General features: G+C 38.1%; 2 protein-coding genes across 2 annotated transcripts in view; both read right to left on the bottom strand.

Annotated features, from left to right (window-relative positions):
* The window catches only part of LOC107557496 (histone deacetylase 8-like), a 26,278-nt gene extending 23,316 nt beyond the window's left edge, over window positions 1–2,962 (bottom strand). Inside the window, exons 1-5 of the mRNA XM_016240928.1 lie at window positions 2,758–2,962; window positions 2,298–2,350; window positions 2,073–2,203; window positions 704–845; window positions 268–422 (exon numbers count right to left, since the gene is read on the bottom strand). Coding sequence (XP_016096414.1) covers window positions 268–422; window positions 704–845; window positions 2,073–2,203; window positions 2,298–2,350; window positions 2,758–2,871 — 595 coding nt within the window. The 5' untranslated portion in view covers window positions 2,872–2,962. The remainder of the gene's footprint in view (window positions 1–267; window positions 423–703; window positions 846–2,072; window positions 2,204–2,297; window positions 2,351–2,757) is intronic.
* A 121-nt stretch (window positions 2,963–3,083) lies between these two features.
* On the bottom strand, window positions 3,084–17,431 carry LOC107557495 (phosphorylase b kinase regulatory subunit alpha, skeletal muscle isoform-like). The gene is made up of 16 exons (XM_016240927.1): window positions 17,170–17,431; window positions 16,935–17,070; window positions 15,911–16,069; window positions 15,311–15,358; window positions 12,252–12,420; window positions 11,743–11,825; window positions 11,531–11,611; window positions 8,425–8,523; window positions 8,159–8,305; window positions 8,015–8,068; window positions 7,627–7,774; window positions 4,939–5,027; window positions 4,770–4,850; window positions 4,411–4,473; window positions 4,121–4,321; window positions 3,084–4,021 (listed from the first exon to the last, which is right to left on the bottom strand). The coding sequence occupies exons 2-16, from the start codon at window positions 17,010–17,012 to the stop codon at window positions 3,848–3,850; spliced, it is 1,674 nt and encodes a 557-aa protein (XP_016096413.1). The 5' UTR covers window positions 17,013–17,070; window positions 17,170–17,431; the 3' UTR covers window positions 3,084–3,847.
* Between the last annotated feature and the right edge of the window lie 650 nt (window positions 17,432–18,081).

Genomic DNA, 18,081 nt, shown 5'->3' with positions numbered 1-18,081 from the left:
AAAAAAAAAAACTCAAAATGACGTTTAATTTGGAAATGTAAAAAAGAAAGAAAAAAAGGTGCATTAAAACGATTGTATGCATGAACTGCATGTGTTTTTGTGTGTTTTTAAATAAATTCATTTCAAGTTTCTAATGAAATTGAGTGTCATGTCACTGACCCATCTAACATTTGCTCTTGGTGTTAACGTGCGTTTGGAAATCAGTTAGAAATCTAAAGCCAATTTGTGGACTATTTGTGGAAAAGAAGGATGCTAAATGCTATTAACAACAACAGGCTGTTATGGTTATTGTTATGGAAGTGTTATTACCATCTCCATGGTGAAGGTCCACATCCACATAGAGAACTCTCTCATACTTCTCGCGCAGTTTGAGGATTCCAAGAACAGCGTCATTCAAATAACAGAACCCAGATGCCTCGTCCCTTATATAACGACACATATTCAATCAGCTGCTCCAGTGACCCACTGAACAATGTCCGACACATACATAAACATTCATCTACAATAAACATACTTTATGAAAACTCAGCTTGTTTAACAAGCTTCCGCAAACAAATTGTAACATCAAAATTTGAACTTGGTTTAAACCATAAACCATGCAGATCTTCTTAGTACTTATGCCAAAGATGCCACTGGCATCTCAATGATTGATGTGGACGTGAAACACAAGAGGGTGGGGACAAGGCCTGTTGTGCCGTATTACTTCTTGGCGTGATGCCACCCTCCGGCCCAGTTGATGGCCACATCACTCTTTCCATCAAGGAGATTCTGGGCAGCAGTCAGAGTGGCTCCTCCAACAGCAGCCGCGTAATCAAAAATACCCTCCACCACCGGACAGTCATAACCTGAAAAAAGAGAGCGACAAGTGGGAGGTTTGATAACACAGAGGGACAATGGGATGGGGTGTACAGAGGAAAGTGAGAGGAAAGATATGGAGAGGGAGAGTGAGAAAGAACAATAAACACTGAGTTACATTAAAAAGATTCTTTTAGTCAGTGCCGATAGCCTTGTGGGCAGTGTGCCAACATATAGCGCCATTGCGCTTTGGGTGTCCCGAGTTCGAGTCCCGGCTCGTGGACCTTTTCCAACCGTACGAAGTGTCAGTTTGTCAGGCATTTAAATTACACATGGCCGTGATCCAGTACAAAAAATGAAACACTGATTGTAATAACTGGAAAGTCTGAGAAAGATTAAAGTATAATACTGTCCTCTGCTGTAAGCAAGAGGGAACTGCCTGCACTGCATGCAACACAAGGGACACTATAAGCTTGGCTGACACACTAATGGCCAAAAGTGTATATGGACACCTAATTCTAATTCCAAGGGTTTTAAACAGGGCTCTGGGGACGAATGGGGGAGCTAGGTGGTCTGTGAACATTTTTTTAAACAATTTAAAGGGCTGCCATATTTAACATGTTAACTTACGATATAAATTAAACCATTTTACATCAATTAAATGCTTTCTGAAAATATACATTTAAATGCGATTGTCTATTAAATGCTAGTTTTTAACAGGAAGAAATACAAAAAACAAATAGGAACAACAGTGAGATGTACAGTAGGTGCCCCCCTACATATTTTTGCTGGTACTTTTGTTGTAATGATGACAAAACTGCTTGCTTTCAAACATCTTATTTAACAGAGCAACTAGGATATTGACAGATATTAAAATAGGAGTGTTAAAAGAATAAAATATTTATTTGGATTTACATAAATTCAATTGAATTTTTATTTGTCCCCTCAAGAACTAAATAAATAAATATTTTATTCTTTTAGCACTCCTATTTTAATATCTGTCAATATCCTAGTTGCTCTGTTAAATAAGATGTTCGAAAGCAAGCAGTTTTGTCATCATCACAACTATATTAAACAAAACATAGCTAATGCACGTGTGTCAGAAGAGGAGCAGGTTCCTGCAACCAGAATCAACATCTTCCAAGAGGAATGGAAGCTGCTGGAAAAGGAAGTCCTTATTTATACTCATGATTACTGTACAAACTTTTGGCCATGTACTAGTACAGTAATCACGGGCCTAATCATCTGAATTCAGGTCTATTAAACACAAGTCTCACCCAGTCCAAAGTCAACAGACTGAGGATCATCATTGTCCCCGTCCTGGCTGATCTTGTGCAGGTGCTGTAGATAAGAGTCTGTGTGAAACACGGCCATCTCCTCTATTGAAGCCACATGAGGCTTCACCACCCTTAACACACACACATCCGTTAACATTATTTACATACTAGAAAATACATATTTCAACACTGAGAAATTGTCTATTAGACATAATCTTGACACACCTCATGTATTTTAATAAGCCATACGCCTCAATCAATGAATGCACCATACTCGCCTGTGAGAGAAAGAGAGAAGTGAAGAAAACCAACCATATAACGTTACTCATTTAACTTTTTACACGTTATGCATTCAAACAATTACAGTAATACTGTGTAGTACCCCGGCACTGTGATGGGTTCAGAAAATACGTTCAGGTGTGTTTCATATATTCCATGATAGTCACTGAATAACACATTCATATAGATTGGTATTTGAATGATACTCCAAAAGAATCCCACGGTAATTTACTATGCTAGATGTCCATAACACAGTACGTTACTTGTCCATTAGTACCAAGCTAGCTAGAGCAAACGCGATTCCCTCTCACGTTCATGTCTCTATTATAATATTCACTATGAATGATGAATCCCACTATGCGTGTTGTGTTTGGGAGTGTGTGAAGTAACGTGCAGCTCTTCTCACCCGGTTTGGCACTTTAGACAGCGAGTCGCATGTCTGGATGTACTCCGGACTGTAAACATACACCACGCTACGATTTCTGCTTTTATCATAATTACTCTCGCTTTTATCACTCATTTAAAATCAAACTATTAAAATCAAAGCACCTCATAAATCGATACAGAGCCTTTCGGTGCACTCTGGCCGAACGTTACAGCAACAAACGTCCGTTATTTCAAAATAAATCAGGCCTATAACTTGGTTCTTGTTGAAGAGAGTTCTGTTCTATTCGTGGCGTTTTGGCTTCTCCTTTCTGGTGGGAAACAGCAACAACTCACAAATGTCTGGGTAATTCAATAAGTAAAATACTTTATTTCAATTGTTTTTATTTTAAATTGAAGTTGTAATTTATTACATTCTAAGCAAAATAAATAAAAGTTACTATCTCATAAAGGCTTCTTCAAGTACATGCATACATCTATACTGGCTTGTAACAGAGCTGTAAAGACCACAAGTGCAAGTCTAAAACACAACGAATGTTATGAAACTAAGTACATAATAACTAGTAGCAATAACTAGTCACCTGTCCATTAGTTGTAGATTATAAACAAAGATACAGTACACTACGCAGTACAGTTATTCTTTCATGTTGGCAAACAAAAACCAAAGAACAAAACTGAGTTTCATGCTTAATAGATCTTAGTCAGGATGGACACTATATCGAATTTTACGCACATTAAAACAAGGACATACTTAGTTTTGACAAGCACTGTATAATGGTTCTAAAGACCACATTTTCACCTTGTTGTTAAACAACAGGGCAATACATTGAACACACTGTATTTCCATTCCTCACAGACTTGTTTTCACTCCTGTCAAAAATTAAATATGGAGCTACACTGACGGAAAACCTATATTAGGACTACTGAATGACAACACCATCAAACTGTGAACTACCAAAGCATTTGTTCAACAAGTTTATTCAATCTTGTTCAAAACAGTTGCAGATTTTGCCTTCACACTCAAACTCACACAAACACCTAAATAACTGCTCTAAAATAGTGGTCTCTTCCTCTGTACAATAAAAACGATACTATTTAAAAACTTCATGGTATCACTGTACAGTACAGGCGCCACTAGGCAGGAAGTCCTGGACGTAGGTAGCCACAGCTTTAGAGAGGTAAGTCATGGTGCCAAAGCGACCGCTGGGTGCAGTATCATATAGGAGCCGGCAGATTCCCGTAGAGAGATCCTTTTCTAAAATACTGTCCTCTGCACCAAGATCCTTCTGCAGCAGCGAGAGAAAGGAAATTACTTAACATTTGATGATAATATATACAAAGTGAAATCATGTTATTTGAAACATTTCACAGTTAAATACCCATACCTGGTCCTTGAAGAACAAGTCATTGGCAATGTGAACAATCTTCTCTATGTGGATGATGCTGCCAACGCTTTGAATGTCCACATCAGCCAGCATTGTAAGTACCAGGATCCCTTCGACCAGCAGCTGCCTATATTCAGGCTGAGGCACACGGTTCAGCACCCTTTCCACATGTACCGCAAACTTAATCTCACCCGGGGTCATCTGGAGAGACGGAGAGATAAAGCGGTTTACAGAAAGCAATGAGAGGAACTTGTGAAATGATTTTTAAAACACTTTAATTGGTCCTAGACCTCTCTTGTGGTAGAAGATGGGAGCACAAAGCCTTCTATTGAAAGGCCATGACACTGTGGGCAAAAAGACAAACAAACAATAAAATGAATATATTCCACTATTTTGCATAAAAATATTTTGCTATGCGTTTAACGATCTATTTCATGTTATTGACATACTGTTCATTCTAATTAGCTGATTTGGACAAGAAACATTTATTATTATTATCAATGATAAAAAAGATGTGCTGCATTATATTTTTGTGAAAACCATGATGCATTTCTATGAAGTAGAAATCTTTTGTAAGAACATATGTGACCCTGGAGCACAAAACCAGTCTTAAGTTGCTGGGGTATATTTGTTGAGTCTCTTTAAGCACCTGGACTAAACCACTGTAGTCAATGCCACCATGAGTGTCCAGTGGCAGGTTACACTCAGAGGAAAAGGGCTCCTCTGGACTCTACAGAGATCAATGAAACATCAAAGAGTTTCCAGTCATCTCAGTTTTGCATTATTAAAAGTTCCTTTGTGTGTGTGCATATACACACATGACTCGTGAGTGGTCCCTTGAAATCTTTTAGATTAAGCGCAGGCTGAGGGGAGTGGAAAAGCTTACTGGGAAGATACATGTGCACATCTGAAAAATAGACAAGGAACAGAAAAAGTATATGTATACAGACAAATAGTGTACTCTTTGCTTTGTTAGACAGATGTCTAATTGATTTAATTGACTGGTTGTTATTAAACTACAGTTGTACAGTTATAGTTTGATAGTTCACCCAAAAATGTACTACTTTATTTCCTCTGTGAACATAAGATATTGTGGAAGACAAGAAGACATTAAGGAATATATTGTTTTTTGTCTATATAACAGGGTTTGAACACATTTTTACCAATGAATTTCCATGACTTTTCCCTGACGTTTCCATGACATTTGAGACAATATTCATGACCTAATGTTCCATTATTTTACAAGTATACATGTAAAATAAGAATACAAATCTCTGCTCAAATTTATCATGTTAACTAAAATTAATGACTATTAATGCTGTGTTTGCTTTCTATTTGTTTTAATAAGTACAAGCTGTGACTATGCCAGACGTTACTCCACGCAGAGAATGTATCACATCACTGAATATTGTTCAACCAATATTATCAATTAGACTCAGCATTTAATTTTGAAAACTGTTTAGGTATAACAGTAGTAGGCTATTCAAGTACAGAAATATAAAAGCAATTGGTTTCCAAATCCTTTAAATTAGTTACAAAAGTGATTCAGTCAAGAGTAGTACTGCCCACACTCAGCCCACAGTGTGAATATACTGTGGACATGTTATGGGCCCACTTTGCTTTGAGTGGGCCAGCCCACACTTTGGGCTGTCCCACTAGGGCCCCACACATGCCCCGCATTTCACGCCAATATTAGGGTCCACAGAGGACTGCCTGTGTGGGCTAGATTTTCTGCCCACAGTGGGCCCACACGCCACGGGCCCCAAAGGGGCATGTTTGCTGGGGTAGTGATTGTCTCTTTGTCTTTTATTGTTTGATTAACATTAATGACAGGCAGCACAGCTTTATTAGGCTGCTGACACAAGACCGAATACACGGATCCAATATACTGATACACATGCGTTTTCTCTCTCAACTGTTGACATTCACTTAAAACAAAACCGACTGCGTTTATGAGGATACTTGCCAGGACAGACATTTTGACATCATTTTGTGTGTATTTGGCTGCTTAAGCTCATTAATCTGTGAAAAATAACTCAATTTGATATTTGCGAGGTGTTTGCGAAGCGGCTTTATGTCCACACACTTTGGATGTGACTGTGAACCCACAGAAAACAGTCTCTGGAGCGTGCGAGTACCGAATGGTTTAAAAAGACTTAGAAAGACTTAAAAGATGTGCAAATGATACACTTTTGTGATGATGCAACAGTGACCCAATTATACAACTGTCCCGAAACACGAGCGAAAGTCTTGTATTGCAGCGTGCAGCAGCTCTTTTATAGTGCAGACGAGATGCGCTGATGTGAAGCCATTTTGAGAGAGTGAGTGAGTGAGTGTGAGAGAGAGAGAGAAAGAGAGAGAAGGCGGGGTACAGCTAAATCACTCAGGCTGTTTTCAAATGACTAATTTGATCTGATATTCTATGTGGATTTATTAACTCATCTAACCTACATGCTATATTGAGTAAATGTTTATGGGAATGTACCACATTATAAACTTGTTGGACTTGAAGCAGCACTGCACAGACCATTCTGTGACATCAAAGTACAGCGAGAGCGATTAGACAGCATTTTTTTTTATTTTTGTTTTGATGTCAAATAAGTCTTGCTGTTTTGCTTTTTTGTTAAAGCAGTGTTGCTGTTGTAAAGTTATACAGCTACAGTTGTGTTGCTGGGTTTTAAAGGAAGTTTGATTTTTTTTTCTTTCTTACTTATCACGTCTGTATTTACAGCAATTTCACTGTCCACTCTGTTCAAATGTGGATGAATGGTTACACATAGATGTGTCCAGAGCTGTGTGAGATCACTACCATCCCGCTTTCTGCTTTTTTGTTTTTTCCCCATAGGTTTTTAATATTCTAAAAGCTCTTTATTCCAAAGATACTACAAGCTAGTCAGTGTATTCAGTAGGTGTAATGTATTGTAAGTTACTTCAGAGGTATTGCAAGTATTAAATACAACAATAATAAAACAGTGCATTGACATAAAAACGGAAATTTACTTTTGGTACTTAAGTATTTTTAAAAGCAAGTACTTCTGTACTTTTACAAAAAAGTTTGAAAAATCTGTCTTTACAACTTTTACTTGTAATGGAGTAATATTTGACCAGCATAATCTGTACTTTCACTTAAGTAATGGAGTTGTGTACTTTGTCCCCCTCTAAATTCATTGTTGATCATCTCTCATCTTTTTAAGTGGGAGAACTTGCACAATTGGTGGCTGACTAAATACTTTTTTGCCCCACTGTACATATGCAAAATATATAATGTAATAGGTATTGATAAGAAAATATTTTAAAAAAGAATGTATGTATATGACAGAAGAGAACAGACAAGCAGTGCAGTAAGCATCCAATGCTTTATGTGCTAATGATATTCTAACTCTCTATTAACTTGGTTTTAAGCATGTAGGGTACAAATTTCCTTAAATCTTCATCATATTTATTCAAATTTACATCATATTAACTCATATTTCCAAAACACTCATATTGCCAGAATGAGACTGGTTAAACAGAAATTCTGAATGGTTTTACCTGCTCTGGACTGTTGATAAAGATGCCATCCAATATCAGGTAGGTCCAGAAAAGTGGCCACTCACATTCAATGTTTTCAAAAAGCTTCAGCTCAGCAGATTCATAGTACAGCCTGTTGGGGTCCTATTGTGAAAAGAGGTCAAGTATTTAAAAAAAAATATGATCAATTTAGTTTATTACAGACATAATTAGACACATTTAACAGGTACAGTACACATCCACATATTTCTGTAATAATTATTAATACTAGATGTAAAACTATATGTATTTGTTTCTACACATTCTAAAGTATTTGTATAATTAAAAAAATATCCAATACAATTAATGTATAGCACAATGTGTCTGTGTGTTGGCTATACTGACCTCTTTAGGAGTTTTGTGGCCATCTCTAAGAAAACGACAACAGCCATATCTTCCCTACAGACAAAAAGGGATTCATGTAACAAATATAAACCACCATAGAGTGAGAGACAGACAAGTTCCTCATGTCCGAGATCAAGTTCTGACCTGGAGCTTAGAGATGATTTCCTCCTTAGTGATATTGACTAACTCCATGTCTTCCACAGCAAAGGCTGGATATGAAATGATGGACAGGAGGCCAGCATCCACCTCTTTAGACATTGAAGCTCTGGGCAACATAGAGCTCAGAATGGACTGAGAGGAATATGTGGCAGTAAGGAGATGATCATTGTTTTGTTTTTTTAAATTCTAATAAGGTGATGGTGAAAAAAGTGCCTAAAAAAATCAGAGCACTAGAACTACTATAGCCTCACCTGGCAGTGCTGGATATCATCTGCTAAAACATGAACCACAGAGTCAGGTCCCCCTTTGGCTCCAAATAGATTCAAGTCATCTAGGGCTTCAAGTGCTGCCTGCAGTAACAAAGGGTCCATTCAGGGGCTTAGACAGAGTTTTGTCCTCACAATGTCACAACAAAGTCAATATTCATTCAGTGTGCACTGAAATCCAGGGCCACAGACAACAAATTCAGCTACGACAATTGAATTTTGACAGATTTTCTAAATTCAAACCAGTACATTGTATTAAAACCAGGTTAAGGGCTAGTTCCCTAACTTTATAATGGTGCTCAGTCTTCTTGGACAGAGAAAGAACAACAAGAACCCTTCTGTTCTGAGCAAAGTGTCACAATCAGGGGGGGGGGAAAAAGAAATGACAAGCTGACAGGGAAAGCTGGGAAGGAACACTAATACCACAGAGTTCATGTTGAGGTTACATTGGGTCACGTTAATATGCGGTGTTCATGAGTGCACGGCATGAACAATCCCCTCCCCATCATGCCAGTCTCAGAATTCTCAGCTGCTCAGAAGAGGACTGACTGTCTATTTTGTTTCATCACACTCACTTTAGCCATCCCTATTGAGCTGGCATTGAGTTCAGGGATCCCCTGATTGGTTTTGTCTCCTCTCTCCCACATCCCATAGTCCTGAACAATCACAGGAGAAAATGCCAGTTACAGAGAGTGGCTTTTTAATAACAATTGCAGACTAAAATGTGAAAAACATACAAACATATACAAATACATAAGGCCTATATGATCGATACTGAGAGACTTACAGCCACTTTGTATGCAGATTCAGTGTAAAACAGCAGATTTTGGACCACATCCACCTCGTCCTGAGTGTACACAATGTGCAGCCCTAAAAGGACACAAGACATGGCAAAGGATATGTGGGAGAAGATCTACTAATGCTAGGCTCAGTACACAAAGTATCCAATCAGATTCCAGGATTTCTGAACAAAAGTTTTATAGGTTTGGAATGACAGAATTCTTCAACCACTGCAAAAAAAAAAAAAATAATAAACATTTTGCACTTATTTGAACACTCTTATAATTAGAGCTCACGACCGGTCACAAACTACAAGCGCTATCTTTATCATTTATTACTTGTGCAGGCCTACTAAAGACTGTAAAATGTGGACAAAAAGAGATTCTACTGTTTTAGAGGGGAAAAAAAGAAAGCTTGTACACTTTTAGAGGAAGAACCGAGTACTCTTAAGAGTCTCAGGTGTCTTGATGTGTCTTAAGTCATGTTATGCAAGCTCTAAAGGGAGACCTGGAGTACCTGAGGCAGTCATCTGAGCCAGGAAGAGGAGATAGAGTGAGGTAGCGTCAAGCTGGAGATGCCCCCATTCCCTGTCACCCACCACAGTGGCACAGGTCTGAGTGTTGTATTTGGCATGGAGGCTGTCCAAAGTGCTCTTACTGTATTTGAACTTCTCCACTTTGTCCATCTGCAGTGAAATGTGAGAGGACAAGAGATAGCACTACAGAGCACAAAAGAGCACTTCAGACAATATCTAATGGACAAAATGGTAATATGTGTTATGCACAATTGAACGGTGTATGAGACTGATAGATTGCATAACCATGTATGTGCATTTGTATATTTGTGTGTACAACTTTATGTACACTACAGTTCAGTAGTTTGTGGCATGTAAGCTTTTTTGTAATGTTTCTGAAAGTCTCTTTATGCTCACCAAGGCTGCATTTATCTGATAAAAAAAATACAAACAGTAATATTGTGAAATAGGCTATTATTACAATTTAAAATAACCATTTTAGATTTTAATATACTTTCAAAAATAATGTATTTCTGTGATGGCAAAGCTGATTTTTCAGCAGCATTACTCTACAGTCGTGGCCAAAAGTTTTGGCAGTGACATAAATTTTGTGTTTTGCAAAGTTTGCTGCATCAGTATTTGTAGATTGTTTTTCCACAAGTGTCTATGGTATACTGAAAAACAATGATAAGCATATCATAAGGTTTAAAGGCCTTTATTGGCAAAAAACAAATACAATGAGTATATATTTACAGTGTTGACCCTTGTTCTTCAAAACCTCTGCAATTCACTCTGGCATGCTGGATATTAGCTTCTGGGCCAAATCCTGACTGATGGCGATCCATTCTTGCCTTATTAGTAGCTAGTTATTAACAGTCGGAAGGGAGCTTCATCAGAGAAAATAACTTTGCACCAGTCTTCTGCTGTCCGATCCTTGTACTTCCTGCAGAATTTCAGTCTGTCCTTGAGGTTTTTCTTGGAGAGAAGTGGCTTCTTTGCTGCCCTTCTTGACACCAGGCTGTTGTCCAAAAGTCTTGGCCTTACTGTGTGTACAGATACTCTCACACCAACCTGCTGCCATTCCTGAGCAAGTATTGCACTGCTGGTGACATGATTCTGTAGCGGACTCCTCAGGAGGAGACCGTCCTGGCACTTGCTGGACACTCTGGGATGTCCTGAAGACTTCTTCACTGCAGTTGAACCTCTCTCCTTGAAGTTCTTGATGATCCGGTAAATGGTTCTTTCAGATGCAATATTCTTTGTAGCAGTTTCCTTGCATGTGATTGTGAGGCAATTTTGATGCAAAGCGATGATGGCTGCACGTGTTTCTTTGGAGGTAACCATTGCTAACAAGAACACAATGATTGGAAGCGCTTCTTGCCTCCTTTTATAGCAATCAGTCTGCTCTTACAATCTAATTAGTATGATAGCGATTAACCTGACTAATACTCATTCACACTTTCACATGTGCTGCTGATATGATTAGTCAATTAAAGGGGTCATATGATGCGATTTCAATTTTTCCTTTCTCTTTGGAGTGTTACAAGCTCTTGGTGCATAAAGAAGATGTGTAAGTGTCACAATCAGGGGGGGGGGAAAAAGAAATGACAAGCTGACAGGGAAAGCTGGGAAGGAACACTAATACCACAGAGTTCATGTTGAGGTTACATTGGGTCACGTTAATATGCGGTGTTCATGAGTGCACGGCATGAACAATCCCCTCCCCATCATGCCAGTCTCAGAATTCTCAGCTGCTCAGAAGAGGACTGACTGTCTATTTTGTTTCATCACACTCACTTTAGCCATCCCTATTGAGCTGGCATTGAGTTCAGGGATCCCCTGATTGGTTTTGTCTCCTCTCTCCCACATCCCATAGTCCTGAACAATCACAGGAGAAAATGCCAGTTACAGAGAGTGGCTTTTTAATAACAATTGCAGACTAAAATGTGAAAAACATACAAACATATACAAATACATAAGGCCTATATGATCGATACTGAGAGACTTACAGCCACTTTGTATGCAGATTCAGTGTAAAACAGCAGATTTTGGACCACATCCACCTCGTCCTGAGTGTACACAATGTGCAGCCCTAAAAGGACACAAGACATGGCAAAGGATATGTGGGAGAAGATCTACTAATGCTAGGCTCAGTACACAAAGTATCCAATCAGATTCCAGGATTTCTGAACAAAAGTTTTATAGGTTTGGAATGACAGAATTCTTCAACCACTGCAAAAAAAAAAAAAATAATAAACATTTTGCACTTATTTGAACACTCTTATAATTAGAGCTCACGACCGGTCACAAACTACAAGCGCTATCTTTATCATTTATTACTTGTGCAGGCCTACTAAAGACTGTAAAATGTGGACAAAAAGAGATTCTACTGTTTTAGAGGGGAAAAAAAGAAAGCTTGTACACTTTTAGAGGAAGAACCGAGTACTCTTAAGAGTCTCAGGTGTCTTGATGTGTCTTAAGTCATGTTATGCAAGCTCTAAAGGGAGACCTGGAGTACCTGAGGCAGTCATCTGAGCCAGGAAGAGGAGATAGAGTGAGGTAGCGTCAAGCTGGAGATGCCCCCATTCCCTGTCACCCACCACAGTGGCACAGGTCTGAGTGTTGTATTTGGCATGGAGGCTGTCCAAAGTGCTCTTACTGTATTTGAACTTCTCCACTTTGTCCATCTGCAGTGAAATGTGAGAGGACAAGAGATAGCACTACAGAGCACAAAAGAGCACTTCAGACAATATCTAATGGACAAAATGGTAATATGTGTTATGCACAATTGAACGGTGTATGAGACTGATAGATTGCATAACCATGTATGTGCATTTGTATATTTGTGTGTACAACTTTATGTACACTACAGTTCAGTAGTTTGTGGCATGTAAGCTTTTTTGTAATGTTTCTGAAAGTCTCTTTATGCTCACCAAGGCTGCATTTATCTGATAAAAAAAATACAAACAGTAATATTGTGAAATAGGCTATTATTACAATTTAAAATAACCATTTTAGATTTTAATATACTTTCAAAAATAATGTATTTCTGTGATGGCAAAGCTGATTTTTCAGCAGCATTACTCTACAGTCGTGGCCAAAAGTTTTGGCAGTGACATAAATTTTGTGTTTTGCAAAGTTTGCTGCATCAGTATTTGTAGATTGTTTTTCCACAAGTGTCTATGGTATACTGAAAAACAATGATAAGCATATCATAAGGTTTAAAGGCCTTTATTGGCAAAAAACAAATACAATGAGTATATATTTACAGTGTTGACCCTTGTTCTTCAAAACCTCTGCAATTCACTCTGGCATGCTGGATATTAGCTTCTGGGCCAAATCCTGACTGATGGCGATCCATTCTTGCCTTATTAGTAGCTAGTTATTAACAGTCGGAAGGGAGCTTCATCAGAGAAAATAACTTTGCACCAGTCTTCTGCTGTCCGATCCTTGTACTTCCTGCAGAATTTCAGTCTGTCCTTGAGGTTTTTCTTGGAGAGAAGTGGCTTCTTTGCTGCCCTTCTTGACACCAGGCTGTTGTCCAAAAGTCTTGGCCTTACTGTGTGTACAGATACTCTCACACCAACCTGCTGCCATTCCTGAGCAAGTATTGCACTGCTGGTGACATGATTCTGTAGCGGACTCCTCAGGAGGAGACCGTCCTGGCACTTGCTGGACACTCTGGGATGTCCTGAAGACTTCTTCACTGCAGTTGAACCTCTCTCCTTGAAGTTCTTGATGATCCGGTAAATGGTTCTTTCAGATGCAATATTCTTTGTAGCAGTTTCCTTGCATGTGATTGTGAGGCAATTTTGATGCAAAGCGATGATGGCTGCACGTGTTTCTTTGGAGGTAACCATTGCTAACAAGAACACAATGATTGGAAGCGCTTCTTGCCTCCTTTTATAGCAATCAGTCTGCTCTTACAATCTAATTAGTATGATAGCGATTAACCTGACTAATACTCATTCACACTTTCACATGTGCTGCTGATATGATTAGTCAATTAAAGGGGTCATATGATGCGATTTCAATTTTTCCTTTCTCTTTGGAGTGTTACAAGCTCTTGGTGCATAAAGAAGATCTGTAAAGTTGCAAAGACTAAAGTCTCAAATCCAAAGAGATATTCTTTATAAAAATATAAAGTCAACCACGTCTACCTAAAACGGCTTGTTCTAACACGCCCCCACGTCTACGTCACAATGTGGGAAGATTAGCATAATGCCGCCCAAATGTTCACGCAAAGAAAGAAGGCGCAACTTTTATTCTCGCTGTTGCCGCCGCTGCCATGTTGTGGAGTCGCTGTATGTTTCGTTGTGAAAGCGAAACTACTTTGTTTGGCCTTCCAAAAGAGGACACGTGGCACAAAGGCTGTTTCTATAAAGTGGGGCAGGTCCAACTTTGCTAGGACAGTCTGACGCTTCTGACTCACAGTCTGCAAGTTAATTTTTTATATGTAAATAATTTGCCACTTACGATTCAAACGCGAGTTTTGAGCAGTGTAGAGTAGTGCTTGTTGTTTGTCATTTCTCCGATCACAAATGCAGACGTGGTTTTGTTTACACAGCGCGATACGCAATGCAACGTGTAAAAAGACAGTATAAGTCATTATAATCCGTAATTATGCCCCCACTGGATGCAACAAATGCCTTGTTTATAATGGGTTTTAATGTTTTTGTCTCGTCGCTCCGGCTGGACAGGGCATCACAGTATGGTAAGGGGCGTAACATTTCGGTCACACGCTTGAGGCATTCGGCCAATCACAACACACTGGATAGCTGGCCAATCAGAGCACACCTCGCTTTTTCAGACCGATGAGCTTTGTAAAAATCGACGCGTTTCAGAAAGGCGGGGCATAGAGGAGCAACAATAATGTACATTATATGGAAAATAATGTGTTTTTTTAACCTTAAACCGCATAAACACATTGCATTACACCAAATACACAAAATAATATTATTTTTAGCAACGCCATATGACCCCTTTAATGTTAGCTGGTCATTTTGTGTCAGGATCAAAAAACAGTGAAATTTGTTGTTTTTGTGAAAAGTTCATTTTTTTGACCAATGAAGCTTTTAGCAATTATTTAGAATGCATCTGATCACTCTTTTGGCCATGACTGTACGCTTCAGTGTCACATGATCCTTCAGAAATCATTCCAATATGTTGATTTGGTGCTCAAGAAACATTTCTTATTATCATCAATGTTAAAAATAGGTAACTGCATTATATTTTTGTGTAAACCAAAATACCTATTTTCAGGATTCTTTAACAAATTTCAAAAGAATAGCATTTCTTCGAAATAAAATAAAATACTGAATAAAAGTATAAACTTCTTTTTTTTTTTTTTTTATCTTACTGACTCCAAACTTTAGAATGGTAGTGTATGCATGCATGTTTGTTAGCTTACAGCCTAATTTACCTAATTTATGGTAAATAAACCGTGAATAAAAATGGAAAGTGCTATCAATGCATGTTTTGGAACGTACAGACAGGTCTGGCTGTTGAATATCTATCTGCTGTATCTTTTTTACTTGTTGAGCATGTAGTGTGGTTAATGTTAATGGCGGGTGGTACCTGTCGCATGATGCACTGAAGAATTCCCCTCATCAACTTCACCACACTCTGAAAGAAGAAAAAAGAGATCAAGACAAACAGACTGCCTCCAAAACAACACTTGGAACACAGGCTCAACTGTGACCTTTCAGCTCTTCATTTAATAGCACAGACATGAGTAACATAACACTTCTGAGCCACTGTAAAGAGACCGCTTAGATACACTGATACATACACACGCAGTCATGAAAAGTCAACTGACCTTTCTTTAAAAAACACATGCATGGAAGTAAAATAATACAATCCACTGGTGAATATTTTGGTACGGCTTCTGATGTTGCTGTTACCAAACAGTTGCCACATGCGCTCATGTGATTAAAAATATTCGTCCAGCAGACCATACTGAGTCTGTGGGTTCTTTCTGGGTTCTACAACATGTACGTTCTCATGAACAAATGTTGTTACTGAATAAATATCTTAAACGCTGTACTGGATTAATAGGCTTACTCAATCAGTTCATCCTGTGAACATTCATTCAGGTAACGAACAGATTCCTCAGGTCACAGAATCAATACCAATGCACTGCAAAAAAAATTTAAAAATCCCCATCTCAGTTTGTACCTGCTCAAGCTCATAGGCTTTAGCCTTGTCTTCATCACGGTCTGCGTTCTTCCTGTAAGCCAAACTGAGGGCCCAGACAGACAGGATGCTGTAGACATTGTCCCTCACCCAGGCATCAGGCTGCTCTTGGCTTGCTGGTAACAGACCTGTCACTGGGTCCTACAAGTTACCAATACAGCTAGTTAAAAATGCCCAGTGCATCAGGTAATACACTATATGTATAATTAATATGCAAGCATTATTTTTTCCATAAAAAAACACAAACACACATACTAATATATATGTATATGTAATCTACCGTTCAAAAGCTTGAGGTCAGCAAGAAATAAATTAAATATTCATATTAGAGAATAATATTAGAATGATTTCTGAAGGATCATGTCACACTGAAGACTGGAGTAATGACGCTGAAAATTAAGCTTTGTCCTCACAGGATTAAATGATATTTCGAAATATATCAAAATGGAAAAAAAAAACAGTTATTTTAAATTGTAATAGTATTTCATAACATTCCCTGTTTTATTGTAGTTTTGATCAAATAAATGCTGCATTGGTGAGCATTAGAGACTTTTAAAATATTTTTAAACAGGACTGTATACACCTGCGTCAGAAATTATATTTGAATTTATTTTCATGGGTATTTTTCCTTTGTGAAGGTATATTATTTTATCCAACATAAAAGCACGCAACATGTATTTTACTGAAGTGAAATACTTTAAATTAATTTAGAATAAAACAGTTAATAATTAAATACACTATCACAGATACATTACTAACTAAAAATGAATTGGAAATCATTTTTTTCACTTTTGGTGGCAAAAGCCCTGGTCAAATTCTGCCCCTGATATAGCATACACATGTAGACTTTCATTTGTACTTTTTATACATTAAAGGAGTGTGTTTTTAACACAACACTAAACTGCATACTCTTCTGTGGCAGATCAAAATATCTACATTTAAAGAATGAAGGCATGTTTAGTGAAAACACAAACTGTTTAGTCCGTGTAGAAATGCAAACACTCACTTGGTGACGCAGTATAGTCTGATGAACTATCCGCGCGTAGTTGTCAAGTTTAACTCCAGAATTGCTGCGACTCCTCATTTTAGTTCCTATAAAGTTTGCGAAAAACCTTTATGCTTCAAAAACCGCCAACATCCTCCTGCAATAAACCAACACGGACATTAAGAAGAGGAGGGGTGTTTACAATACGTGCTTTTTGTCGAGAACGCTTGCATAGATTCAGTGAATATAAACAAACCTGAACACTTAAGGGCAAAATCCGGAAGGAAAGGAACTGCCTCTTGCACACTCGCGCTTACAGGCAGCTGGGAGGATCTTCCGACTTTTCAAAATAACACCGGTGAGCTCAAGTTATGTAAAGTCGAATACATTTATAGCGACAAACTTTTTTTAAGGAACTAGTCTGAAACGTTTAGGGAGTAAGGTCGTAAAAACGTTCACCTCAAAGATTTTTAGACATCTTGTGAAAACAGAGAGGACATCGCGTTCCTGAAGTCATGAAGGACCTGCGTTCACAAGATTCGACTCATTTTTATTTTACCGTTCAAGAACGAGAGTTAATTCACAATGAAACTGCGATTTAAAACTGAACTGATGCTAGAAGATACAAGAGAAAAGAAAATTGAATGTATAAAATACTTAAAATCCCTTGTTAACTCATTTGAATGAATCATCCCCCTGATCATTTGTTTTACTTAATATATTTATTTGGGGTAGTTGGTTATTTTCTTGCTATTATGATTGTAACAGTGTTGGGGAAAGTTACTTTTTAAAAGTAATGCATTACAATATTGCGTTACTCCATAAAAAAGTAACGAATCACGGTACTTAGTTACTTTTTATGGCAAGTAATGCGTTACGTTACTTTTGCGTTACTTTTTATATCTGGACAGGGCTTGCTTGTTTGTTTTTAAAATAAAAAAGTTATATTTTTGGCAAATATAAAAGCCGTTTCACACCAAAAGTGAAACGAATAAGCCTCAGGCTGAAGGGAAAGTCAATTTACGTCCGTACAGTAGAATGCAGAAATTTCAACACACTTCAGCAATGAAAAAAACACACAAATGTTTGTCTAGAGTCATTTTTGCTTATTAGTACGCTTGAACTGGATCATCGAAGGTCAGAAGCGAAGACATTGGTTAATAGAATG

Source organism: Sinocyclocheilus grahami, unplaced genomic scaffold (genome assembly GCF_001515645.1).
Source record: "Sinocyclocheilus grahami isolate Dianchi unplaced genomic scaffold, SAMN03320097.WGS_v1.1 scaffold605.1, whole genome shotgun sequence".
Taxonomy (NCBI): Eukaryota; Metazoa; Chordata; class Actinopteri; order Cypriniformes; family Cyprinidae; genus Sinocyclocheilus; species Sinocyclocheilus grahami.
The sequence above is the reverse complement of the archived record's forward strand: the minus strand, read 5'-3'. Positions and strand labels throughout refer to the sequence as shown.

Bases quoted from the DNA above. Each gene is read 5' to 3' on its own strand.
- LOC107557495 (XM_016240927.1), bottom strand. From the start codon at position 17,012: ATGAGGAGTCGCAGCAATTCTGGAGTTAAACTTGACAACTACGCGCGG. The intron at 16,070-16,934 runs GTGAGTGTTTGC...GGTAACTTGTAG, and splicing joins AGACTATACTGCGTCACCAA to GACCCAGTGACAGGTCTGTT. The intron at 4,322-4,410 runs GTCTAGGACCAA...CCGTCTCTCCAG, and splicing joins CATCTTCTACCACAAGAGAG to ATGACCCCGGGTGAGATTAA.